The sequence below is a fragment of the Taudactylus pleione genome, unplaced genomic scaffold (genome assembly GCF_031769625.1).
Source record: "Taudactylus pleione unplaced genomic scaffold, aTauple2 ptg000345l, whole genome shotgun sequence".
NCBI lineage: Eukaryota > Metazoa > Chordata > Amphibia > Anura > Myobatrachidae > Taudactylus > Taudactylus pleione.
Genome location: NW_028284746.1, coordinates 1,563,290 through 1,576,537, shown reverse-complemented (window position 1 = coordinate 1,576,537; position 13,248 = coordinate 1,563,290). Strand labels below are relative to the sequence as shown.

Sequence of the window (13,248 nt, the reverse complement as noted above, 5' to 3'; positions counted from 1 at the left end):
AGTGGGCAGAATGGTGGCTGCTCTCCCGTAACTCCGCAGGGACTCCATAAAACTTTGGAGTCTCCTGGTAGAGTAGGCAAGTATGCTTTAACCATCTTCTACAGGAGTATGGCCCAGTGATCAGGTGCACAGGGTCACCAACGCGCTGTGTCCTAGACCCCTGCGGCTCAGGGGGTGGAGGTGTTTCACTACAATTTAGGATGGAGAGAGCATGGACCCAAAACAAATTCATAGTTACCATAGTTCTAGAAAGCTACTCCTATTCCCAAAATAATACATACTGAGCCTGATTTATTAAGGATCACAACAGCGCTCGCAGTTGGAAAATTGTTGCGTACTGTGCATGCATAGCAGTGCGGGTGAGCGAAGGCACCACTGCGATTGCACTGCGATCAAGCAGACCACGCAGAGTGATTGACAGGCAGTGGGCGATTGGAGGCGGTGACGGGGAAGGTCGGAGAAATGCAGACTGCTCTGTCTGTTTGAACGCCGTTGCGTGGGCATGCATAAATTAGCCATTGTGATTGCATATGCAACTTAAGTACTCACTGCGGCAATGAGGTTACCGTGAGGGGCCGATGGTACTCGATGTTACTGATGTTTATGGAGATTTGCAAGGTATTACGGATGTGAGATAGTGGTAGTGGGAGGCAGTGGGCGTCTCTATGCTGGCAGTGCGACGACAATGCAACAGCATTCATTAGCATATTTTCGCAGCAGATCTGCGTGCGACTACGGAGCTGCGATCGCAATAGCGAGCATTAATAAATCAGGCCCACGGTCAGGGCACGGTCACTGCACCAATCCAGAGGACATTTAAAATTAAAGTGTAAATAATGAACTGACCACTTTGTGTGCTTTTGCAATAGAGTCTATGGATATTTCAAAATGTAATCTTTTCCTAAGAGAAAATAGGATGGCAGCCTCCATTTTATAATAAATTAATAATATGAGATATGGTAAGAACTTACCCTTGTTATCTCTATTTCTACGAAGTCCATAGGGTTCCACAGGATACCTTGGGGTATAGGTGTGACGTCAGTCGCAGGGCACCAAAGAGTTAAGCTTTCAGCCTCCCAGGATGCACTAGGTCCCCCTCCTATACCCCGCCCCCGAGCCAAGGCACCTCAGTTAGTTACCAAGCCATAGGCCGGAGGAGGAGAAGGAAGAGAGAGAACAAAGATCTGGACACATACAAGAATCACATTCTCACCAGAGGGAGACGGAAAACCGGTGACCAGAGCAAAGCCCATCTGCAGCACAGGTGCGACAGGGCGGGAGTCCTGTGGAACCCTATGGACTTCGTAGAAATAGAGATAACAAGGGTAAGTTCTTACCATATCTCATATTTTCTACTTCAGGGTCCATAGGGTATCCACAGGATACCTTGGGGATGTCCCAAAGCAGTATCCTTTAAGGGTGGGGACGCTCCTGTGCAGAAAGGAGAATCCGCCGCCCGAAGGAAGCATCCTGAGAGGCGAAGGTGTCAAACCTGTAATACCTCACGAAGGTATGGACAGAGGACCACGTAGCAGCCTTGCAGATCTGGACTGCAGAGGTACCACGTCGAGCTGCCCACGAAGGACCCACAGACCTAGTGGAATGAGCCTTCAGAGAAGGAGGAACCGGTAGGCCTTCATGAAGATAAGCTTCAGAAATAGCCATCCGGATCCAGGCTGCCAAAGTTTGCTTTGAAGCAGGCCAACCCTTTTTACGGAAGCCACAGAGGACAAACAAAGCGTCCAACTTCCTAAACGAAGAAGTGAGGTCAACATAAGTCCTTAAGGCCCGCACAACATCCAAAGAGGCCTCACCCACGGAAAGACCCGGTGAGTTAAAGGCCGGAACAACGATTTCCTCGTTAACATGAAACTGGGAAACAACTTTGGGAAGAAACCCGGGCCGAGTGCGGAGTACTGCCCTGTTCCCATGAAAAACCAAGAAAGGGGGTCTACAAGAAAGAGCCCCTAACTCAGAAACACGTCTGGCCGAAGCAATAGCCAGAAGGAAAACAGTCTTAGCTGTTAGCCATTTAAGATCCACTGATCCCAGTGGTTCAAACGGCGGTCCTTGGAGAGCCCTCAGGACCACAGCCAAATCCCAAGGCGCCACAGGTGGAACAAAGGGCGGCTGAATGCGGACAACACCTTGCATAAAGGTGCGCACATCCGGGATTGTAGCAATCCTACGGTGAAACCAGACAGATAGGGCCGAAACCTGTACCTTCAAAGAAGCAAGGCGAAGCCCATGATCTAGTCCCGCTTGCAGGAAGGCGAGAATCCGAGACAGACGAAACTCTTGCGGTGCATAACCTGTCGGTCGACACCACTGGAAGAACATATGCCACACGCGATGGTATATCCTCGCGGAAGACGGTTTCCGAGCTCGCAACATGGTACGCACCACAGAGCTGGAAAACCCCCGGGACCTCAGCATGGCCGTCTCAACAGCCACGCCGTCAAAGACAGCCGAGTCAGGTCCGGGTGACGACAAGGACCCTGAGACAGGAGGTCCGGTCGTAGCGGCAACCGCAGAGGACTGTCCACGGACAGACCCTGAAGGTCTGAGAACCAGTGCCGTCTGGGCCACGCGGGAGCTATCAACAGGAGCGTCCCTCCTTCCTGTTTGAATTTCCGGATTACCCGTGGAAGAAGGGAGACCGGAGGGAACAGGTATGCGAACCGGAACGTCCACCGGACGGACAGAGCATCTACCAGAGACGCCCCTTCGTCTCTTGTGCGAGACCCATACACCGGCAACTTGTTGTTGTGCCGGGACGCCATGAGGTCGATCTCTGGAAGACCCCATCTGTCCACCAGTAGTTGAAAAACGTCCGGGTGCAGGGACCATTCCCCCGGATGAACGTCCTGGCGACTTAGAAAGTCCGCCTCCCAATTGAGCACTCCCGGGATGAAGACCGCTGATATGGCCGGAAGATTGCGCTCCGCCCAAACCAGGATCCGAGACACCTCTACGAGAGCCGCCCGGCTTCGGGTTCCTCCTTGCCTGTTTATGTAGGCCACGGTGGTAGCGTTGTCCGACTGGACCTGTACCGGGTGACCCTGGAGAAACCGATGTGCCTGCTGGAGAGCATTGAAGACCGCACGGAGTTCCAAGATATTGATTGGAAGCTCCGCTTCTGTCGGCGTCCACCTGCCCTGGAACAGATGTGGACCCGAAACTGCTCCCCAGCCCCGAAGACTGGCGTCCGTTGTCAACAGGACCCAATTTGGAACCCAGAACGGACGTCCCTCGCTGAGGTGGGACGTCTGTAACCACCAAGCAAGGGACAGACGAACCTCCGGGGTGAATACAATCGTCTGGGACTTCAGAGACTGAGGCAGCCCGTTCCACTTTGACAGGATCAGGTGCTGCAGAGGTCTGGAGTGAAACTGGGCATATTCCACCATGTCGAACACCGACACCATGGAGCCCAGTAACCTCATCGCTGAGTGTAGAGACACCCGGCGGCTGTGCAGACAACTGCGCACCCTTGACTGTAAAGCAGAGATCTTTTCCTCCGTCACGAAGATCTTTTGCTGTCCCGAGTCCAATAAGGCTCCAAGATGCAGAATCCTCCGAGACGGGATTAGAGTGGACTTCTGCCAGTTGATTAGCCAGCCGTGCCGTTGCAGCAGGGCAATGGTCAGGTCCAAGTGGCGTAACAGGAGCTCTGGAGATCCCGCCACCAATAACAGGTCGTCCAAGTACGGCAACATGCGGACTCCCTGCAGCCGCAGAGAAGCCGCCATGACCGCCATCACCTTGGTGAAAACACGTGGTGCTGTCGCCAGGCCAAAAGGTAACGCCCGAAACTGGAAGTGGTCGCTGCGGATTGCAAACCTGAGGAACTGTTTATGGCGCAAAAGAATAGGGACATGCAGGTAAGCGTCCTGTATGTCCAATGACACCATGTAGTCCCCAGGTTCCAGCGCCAGAATGATGGACCGTAGGGTCTCCATCCGAAACTTCGGTACCAGCAAAGACTTGTTGAGTGCTTTGAGGTTGAGAATCGGACGAAAGGACCCATTGGGTTTCTGTACCAAAAAAAGATTTGAGTAGAAACCCTGGCCCCTCTGGGAGAATGGAACAGGCACTATAACTCCAGCCTGGAGCATAGTGTGCAATACCTTCCGCAGCTCCGTAGCCTTGTTCCGGTCTGATGGTAGACCCGTGGTGAAGAATCGAGCCGGGGGTCTGTGCCGGAAAGGAGTGGGCGTACCCGTGGGAGACCACCTCCAGAACCCAAGTGTCTGTCGTAGTGACCGACCAACATTGGGCGAACTGCAGCAGGCGGCCTCCCACCCTGGGATCCCCCAAAGGGAGGCCCGGACCGTCAGGCCGCAGGCTTGTCATCTGGCTTGGGGGCCGGACGTCTGGTACTCCATGCCTGCTTCCGGGGCTTGACCGATTTCCTAGGGCCTGCCTGACGAGGAAACGACTGTGGTTTGGGCCTGCCCTGGGCCCTAGATGACCGAAAGGACGATGGTCCAGAACCAGAAGGAGCAGCGGCCGACGGGAGACAAGCCGATTTGGCTGCCGCCAGCGTGGCCACAATCTTATCCAGATCCGGACCGAAGAGAACTTCTCCGGTAAACGGCAACGCTTCCAGACCCTTCTTGGAATCTGCGTCCACCTTCCAGGATCGCAGCCACAAGGTGCGACGAGCAGCTACCGCTGCTGAAGAAATTCTAGACACCAGAGTACTAATGTCTAGAGCCGCCTCGTTAATGTAGGTGGCCGAATCACGGAGATTGCCAATCAACTCCGCCTGTTCGGCCGGACAGTCGGAATCAAAAGAAGCCTCTAATGAATCCGCCCAGCGCTCCATCGCTCTGGCAACCCAGCAAATGGCCATAGCCGGCCGTGCTGCCCCCCCCGCAAGGGAATAAGCGGACTTCAGGCAGATTTCCACCTTGCGGTCCGTAGCATCCTTAAGGGAGGACATGGATGGCATCGGCAATGTGGCACTACGGACAAGACGGGTCACGTGAGAATCCACCTGTGGAGGGGATTCCCACTTTGCAAAATAATTATCCGCGAACGGATAAGCCACCGCCAGGCGTCTCTGCGGCTGGTATCTTTTGCCAGGCTGTTTCCACGCCTCCTCTAAATGGTCCACCAACTGACCCGAAAGAGGAAAGACTGTGGCATCGCCCTTCACGTCTTTGAAAAAGGCATACTTAGACTTAGCCGCTGGGGGAACTTCGTCCTCAATCACCAAGGCTGTGCGGACCGCCCGAATAAGTCCAGGAATATATACTTTGGACTTAGCATCAGCGTCCTTAGTATGGAGAGGTTCCTGATCGTAAGGATCCAGAATCTCCCCATCATCAGACGTCCCTTCGTCATCCTCATAAGGAGCGGACAGAGACGCCACCGGCCGTTTATGAGGCCGCATCACAGACTCCCCTTGCAACACATCCGACAAGTGCTGTACAGAACTCGTCAGGGAGTTAACCCACGCTGGCTCCTGAGAAACCGGGAGCGGGGAAATAGGGAGACTGTGGGGTACCACCAATTGTCGTGGGAAACCCTGCATGGGTGACGACACCACAGACTGCTGGGACAAACCCATCGGAGTAAACGCGGGCTGCGGAGCTAACTGGCCCACTAAAGCTGTTAGCGCCTGAGCGAAACAAGCCCAGGGCGGCTCCTGTACCGGTGCTGTAACCGTAAGAGGCCGTGCCATAGACAAACACTGCCGGCAAAGGCCCTCCGCGCTACCCTCCCCCTCCGCTAACGGTACTTTACACGTGGTACACTGTAGCCGGAGGGGAAAATCACTTTCAGACATGATGGCACCACGTATGTGACCCCTCTCACCAATTATATATTAAATAGGCGAGAGACCACCCTGCAGCACCGCACCGCACCGCAAGGGCTTAGCAGAAAGAACAGGGACAGTAATAAAGCTGACAGTCTTGAGAAGAAAAGTTACAGGCAGCGCTAGCACAGTCACATACAATGCAAAGAAAATCAATTCTTGCACTAACAGCGCTGATCACTCAACTACACAGACACAGGGCCTGGTAGGACACAGCGCTGCATACACAGACCTGACCACAGCGGAGGAGAGGTATGCGGGGGGGACCCAGACCACGATGCTTCCAATGCAGGCTTCCAGCAGCGTTCACCATGCTTCAGAAAAGATGGCCACCGAGGAGCAGAGAGAAGGCTGGCCTGGGGGAGGAGCGCTGACACAGGGCCAGTCAGCACAGTGCAGAGAGGGCTGTGTGCAGCGGGGGAGGCGCCGGCTGTGAGACAGGGAAGGCGCGCTCCCCTGGCATGCATTTAACCCCTGGGACGCCGCAGCGCTACCGCTCTGCTGCGGTCCGCTGTCCCAGGGGGTAGTGGAAGCGCAGGTTGGTTGCCTGGCTCCACGCTGCAGCCAGTCCCCAGGGAGCCCCCTGCCTGGGGACTTAGGACCATGTGATCAGCGGGGACCCACCGCGGGACCCCGCTGCTTACCTCTGTCCCCCTTGAATCCGGCCATGGTCCGGAACATCTGGGGTCACCGCTAGCTGTGACCCCAGATGCCCACCAGCATCCCCGGATCAGTACCGGCGTTCTGGTACCGGCGGGGTGTAGGGAAGACAGCATGGACTGACTGTCCATGCTGTTCATCCAGATGTGCAGCCACAGCTGCATGAAGAAAAAGGTTCAGGGGCTCTTCTAGCCCCCACTCCAACAGGTGCACCCGACTCCGGCCGGGCACCAAACTAAACTGAGGTGCCTTGGCTCGGGGGCGGGGTATAGGAGGGGGACCTAGTGCATCCTGGGAGGCTGAAAGCTTAACTCTTTGGTGCCCTGCAACTGACGTCACACCTATACCCCAAGGTATCCTGTGGATACCCTATGGACCCTGAAGTAGAAAAATGGGATTTTTGTACTCACATTATATTACTTTTCTCAGTATATTCTAGGAAACTGGAGATTACCATGGGGTGCAGATGTGGAGCAGGGAGTTATAGGCACTTTAGACACTTAAAACTCAGGCTTCTCCACCTCTATAACCCAATGGCTGTCAGAGCTAGCTCAGTTTTGTCTAACAAAGCCACAAAGGACTGGCCAGGATTACAGAACGAGAGGGAGAGGAGAAAAGCAATGTTCTCCAAAGAGAACAAACCTAATGAGGACAGAACCCAAAGACCATAAAGGGATGGCGTCAAGTATCCCCCACTGGACAATGAGAAAATAATTTGTTGTAAGTAATAAAAATACAATTTTCCCAGGCAGCCATTTGGGAACATTAGAGATTACCATGGGGATGCCCTAAAGCTTTCCCTAGGAAGGGTACAGCATCTTGCAACCTAGCTGTAATATTTGGACATAAGAGTATTAAACCTATTATATGTAGTAAAGGTGTGTACCAAGACCAAGTGGCCACCCAACACAACTACTCAGCAGACGTCCAGTACAGTGCTCCTATGGATGCACCCACCGATTTGGTGTACACCGCCCCTCTCCCACAGGCTCAGGAACAGACAGATAAGTACAAAGGTAAATCTGGTGGTTTACTGAAGTAATCCAACCTGCCAATGGTCTGTATGGAGTCTGGCCAGTCTCTCTTGTGGACATCATAAAGGACCAACAAGGCATCAGTTGTATAGACATAGATCTGCAAAGCCGTGACAATGTCCAGAGAATGAAGAGGGCACTCTTTGGATTACAATCTCTAGATTCAAATGGAAGTTACAGACCACCTTCGTCAGAAAAGAAGCCTTGGTTCTAAGTACAGTGCAATTAGCATTCAAGATTAGGGAAGTAGACCAACAAGACAGTTCCAAATAGGAGGGATGTATGGAGGCTGAACATGCATCACTCTCTGCAAGGTTTGAACCCCAGGTAATAGAAAATTGAAAGGGCAGAGACCTGAACTTTATAGGAACTGAGCTTTTCAAAAGAAAAGAAGAGGTAGGAAACCGCTTCGATTCACACCAGGTGATGTAAATATTCCACACCCAGTGGTAATTCTTGGCCTAAACTGGCTTGCGAGCCTGTAGCATTGTGTAAACTACATGTCCGCAAAACCCTTGGCTTTACAGATCATGGCTTCAACATCTGGTGATGTAAGGGAACCTGATTTCAGAGAACTGGTATTAAAGACAGACACCACCCGGGCCCTCTGTCATACTCAGAATGTCTGATTACTAAGAACTCCTGAGCCAGTCCAAAGATACCAGACTCATTGGAACACACCCTTAGTTAGCATTGCTACTGGTAGGTCATCTATCAGAAATACCTACGCAACCCTTGTCCTGGAGCAGAACCACCCCCCGACCTGGTTGTCCAACTGAGTTGCCATCATGTCAACATTTGGTTGCCCCCATTGGTGAACCAGCTGCCTACTGAGAAAGTCTACTTTTCAGCTTTCCACCCCATGAATGAGCATGGCTGGAAAGTTTGCTCCACACAGTGCATTATCCTGCTTTGCCTCCCTTACGGTCATGGCACTTTTGGTGCCCCCTGGGTGATTCTTGATTTATAATAAAAAGAAATGGCTGCTACTCACAGCTTCAACAAAACACAAAACTCATGCAAGGGCTCAATCTAAACTGAGCTTTGCTAAGCAGCCACCGGGGCAGAGAAGGGGAGAAGACTGAGTTTTTAAATTTTTATAGCGCCAAGGTTCCCTGCTCCACATCTATACTCAATGGTAATCTCCATTGTCCTTAAGAAAAAAGTTGCAGATAGATTTGTCATTACTGAATGCCTATGCCCACAGATGTTATTGAATATTTAAAACATAAAAATTTAAGTGAATATGTATATTAACCTAGGGTATATTTTCCAAGTAGGGAACAAATATGACATACCAGTACATAAAATTTCATATTATTCAAAGACAAAGGAGAATATTTACTAAAGTTTCTAAAACAGACCAATTAAGGTGTTGCCAATAGCAGCCAATCAGATTAGGTCTATCATTTTCTAGGATATAATAGAGAAATGATAACTAGAATCTAGTTGGTTGATCACCACTTTTCATTTTTAGAAGCTTTAGTAAATCTACTACAAAATCCTTCTAAGCTGGTTTTACAGACAAATGTCACTATTTTATCATCTTCTGGTAGAATAATAAAGAAAAGGAAACTAGCAAAGTTGGATATATCAACTGGGTTTCTAATGTTTTCAATGTTTAGGATAAGAAATTCCAGATTATTTATTTATAGCAAAACTTATTTTTGTCGTAATTAGTTAACAAAATGGGGCAAAATGTTGGAGAGACAGAGAGCTGAACGAGGAAAAGTCAGAAAGTTACATATGTAGAAAGCAATAACTAGATTTAAATAGGATGTGAATTTACAACCCATATCTATATTATAAGCGAGAAAGTGTGTGTGTGTGTGTGTGTGTGTGTGTGTGTGTGTGTGTGTGTGTGTGTGTGTGTGTCTGTCCTTTATGCAGAATTAGGTTTTTGGCCATGTTTGAAGTTAGTCACTGCCATGGAAGTCTACATGGTGTCCACCAAGTAGGCCGTCGAGTCACTGATTTAAAATTTTTGTTTAAGAAAGTTTGCTCAAGATGTTTTACAGTGCCTAAACCTGCACTCATCAGAAGGCACAGGCTGAGATGTACTAGTGGGGGGCAGGAAGAGCTCACAATGGGAGAGAAGTGAGTTGGAAGATCAACTGTCACACTGCACCTGCACTGACAATTGCTATGTAAACTCAGGCTTGACTTTAGAGAAAATATGAGTGAAGACATTCATTATGAAGCAAGACGAGAAAATCCTGAGCTAAGGTTACAATACACTGATGCAATGTTCAGGCAAGTTCGCATCTGCTTGGAAGACAAGATTCAACAGATGTTAGGCAAGCGTCTCCATCAGCTAGGGCTTCCAACTCCTGACAGAAGTAACACTTCCAGTATTAGGACCTCATTTATCAACAAGTTTTATCATTCACTACGAGTATGACAATGGTGCTCCAGCCAATCAGCTTCTAACTGTCATCTGTTCGAAAAATGACAGTTGGGAGCTGATTGGCTGGAGCACCATTTATCATACGCAACAAGTTTTATCACTCGTTCTGAATTATAAAACTCCTTGCTAAATGAGGCCCCTAGTAAACCATGTTAGCAAACAGTGGTGTCCTTTTCAGGATCAATGGAATGGGGTTATAGGCGAGGACAATGTAAACAATGAAGGCCTGCAGATGGACTTCAAGGTCCATTCTTCAACCCGTGCAACGCAGAGTATCACAGCTAGTTCTCTGTAAATTAATGTATAGGTGCAATGCATTATATTGGTACAGGTAAGAGATGATTACCATATCTGCCACCATGGAAAGACTTTAGCATTTGTGAACACCTTTTAGTGAAAGCAATTAGATACACTGAGTCCCAAGTACTTTCTGAAAAAAGAGGGTGAGACCCAGTGAACAAGGTTTTGAGACCACTGGCTTACATTGATCTATTACTTCACAGAGGTTAGATTACTGCCCTTGTCATGAAGAAAAAAAAAACGGGTAAGTTTAAGGGCCACATCCTTAATGGTGTTCATTTTAAGATCATTACAGTCAAAAATACAAAAACAAATTGATGTTAAAACTGGTAATTACTAATGTTACGCTCACATTTTTTTAAAATATGATGTTGGTGTTTTGTGGGTCCAATACCAATAATAAATACTTAAACAAGCTGTACTCTCCAAACACATCATAAATACTCCAAGTTTTACTCTGCATTAATAATAGGGAATATCAGTCCCACATATTGCAATATACAGTATGTTAGGCTGACCAACTCAGAAGCAGGAGCATCCCAGAGGTAGCAGTGAACACTTAATTCTAGCGCACCCTCTGGAATTGCGGGGAGAGAGTATCAGGTGCTACCTCTGGGCTGCCTGTGGGTTTGATTGTGGGTCTGTCATTGAATAGCTCTAGGCACTTTACCCAGTCAAACATACCACATGACTCAACCCGCGCCTAACGAAATCTGCACTTACAACTACAGGTTACGTTTCTTCACCTCCTATAATGCTCAGTCTATTAACGGTGACGATAAGTAAGAGACGTATTTGTTTATTTCCTCATAAAAGACTTACCGCGGGGCTCCTTATCCAGCCACTGTTCATATTCCACTGTCAGGGCCTTGACTTGCATCATGAGCAGATACAGCTAGAGATACAAATATAAACATATGCTGAATACAAACATAATGCCATACATTTCACTACATGATGACAAAGGGATGCAAACAATTAAAATGGCAGAGGGAATTGGAAAAAGAATAACCACCATATAAGCATATATATCTACATAAATGTGGGCGATTATTATGTCTTACCTGCACCTTAGATTCAGGATCAGATTCTGGCAACGTTTCGGCTTTCAGGGCCATGATCTGGCTGTAGCACTGGTAAGAAAATACAGATACAAATGCCGATTTTACACTTATTTCTTGTTAGTTTATTTAGTTAAAAATTAAAATGCATTCGTTACCATTCATGCAAAAATTTAGACTTAAGATATCAAACTACCCAAATACCAAGCTTCTCTTTCTTTAAATTAATTCTCCTTGCTTCCTCCCTTTACTTTCTACTGTCATTGGCTCCAGTATGCAAATGTATGTTCGTTGCTCATGGAAGTTCACAAAAGCAAAAATAAGTTATTGTTTAAAGCTCTGAGAAATAGGAAAATTACTTTCACGTGAGATTCTCATTAAAGCTAGTGAATGGCAAAGAAAATCAATCATTATTCCAGTTCCGCGGTTCTCCAGAGAGTCACTGTTCCTTTGGAATCTATGGGCCTAGCTTAGAGATGTGCGCAAACCAGATGGTTTATGTACATCTCCAGTTTGTTGCGCTGCGCATACGCAGGACCTGACTGTGCATGTGCCGATAGGATCCTGCGTCGTCTAATGCAGTGCGTCTGCAGACGTCATGTGAGTGACAGTCTGCAGCCATTTAGGGCAGGTGAAGGGGAATGTTTTACCAAACGGGGGCATGTCGAGGCCAGGGTCTGTGTCTTCCGACGCAGCTTCACTGGCCCCGGCGTGAAAACAAAGGCCAACCTGAGTAACTGGAGCGTAGCTCAGATGACGGATGTTCATGCAGATAATCCAATGCTACGTCTCCAGAAGCATCTTTGGATCACAGAAACAGGCTTTTGCATATTTTGATGCAGCGGCTGTGCAAAAGCGTCCAGCTCTGTATCAGGCCCTAGGGGGCCATAATATATTATTCTCTCTCACACAAGAAAGCAGCATGGCAGCTCCTAATTGAGTTAATAAAGACAAAAATATGCAAAAAAAAAGGAGGCAATAATGAAAACTAGTGCAATTTATTGTAGCTACACCATTAAAATTACAGATCAAATGTGATTGGTTGCTATGGGCAACACCAAGCTTCTTTCTTTGCATGACTTTAATGTCCACAGAAGCCATCGTGCTAGAACAGTATATATATATATATATATATATTTATTTATTTTTATTTTTTTCTTCCTGATGCCTCACAAGTGTTCCTCACTCCTTTGAAGGCGGCAACATCAGAGTTCAAACATGTTGAGGCTGATTCAGATTTGGGAGCAAAGCAAAAACAACAAAAAGGCGTCAATGTGCACAAAGACTGTGTGAATGCATTCTGAGATCAGGAACATTAGCAAGAAGATGAAGAGTTTACTGTGGACAGGACAGTGCCATAAGCCCTCCCAAAGAACTGCACGCTTCCCCCAGGCTGACACTTGCCTAGTAATAGCCTAGAAAGTCTTCTATATTGCCCCCCCCCCCGCCCCCCCATTCATTCTCATGATAAACAACATAACAGCACAGTGTAAATGTAGTACTGAATGGCACAGTGTTGCTGGGCAATAGTTGTAGGGTCAAAAGTAACCTCAACCTATAAAAATAATAACGCACGGTTTCTTTTTAATATATTTCTTCTATTCTTGAAAATATAGCCATAGGTTTCCTCTTAAATGCCAGAAATTCTATTATAACAGCTATTCAACCAGAATAACACAGTACAGACTCGGTTAAGAAGACTGTAGATTTTATTACATGACATCATTTTTATAGTATTTGGCTTACAATTACCTTATTGCTACAAAAAAAATGGTTCCATGAGGGAAATTGGACGGCAATGTGCTGGATATAGAGCTCATAGAAGAGCCAGAACATTTATACTATTTCAGGCAGACTCCCAATGTGATGACAAGTTTACAGTCTTATCAAGACAGGTGCTACTCTTCTGCAGACATTCTACTTACAGGTTATGGTGAATGTTTACTAACTCCTGTGCTA

The 13,248-nt window shown here is 48.0% G+C and overlaps 1 protein-coding gene across 2 annotated transcripts in view; it reads right to left on the bottom strand.

The window, feature by feature from the left end:
* Nucleotides 1-13,248, bottom strand: part of CENPK (centromere protein K) — an 88,650-nt gene that overhangs the window by 35,578 nt on the left and 39,824 nt on the right. For both annotated transcript variants that reach the window (XM_088444059.1, XM_088444060.1), the window contains 2 exons: nt 11,293-11,361; nt 11,051-11,123 (listed from right to left, as the gene is read on the bottom strand). In XM_088444059.1, coding sequence (XP_088300185.1) covers nt 11,051-11,123; nt 11,293-11,361 — 142 coding nt within the window. The remainder of the gene's footprint in view (nt 1-11,050; nt 11,124-11,292; nt 11,362-13,248) is intronic.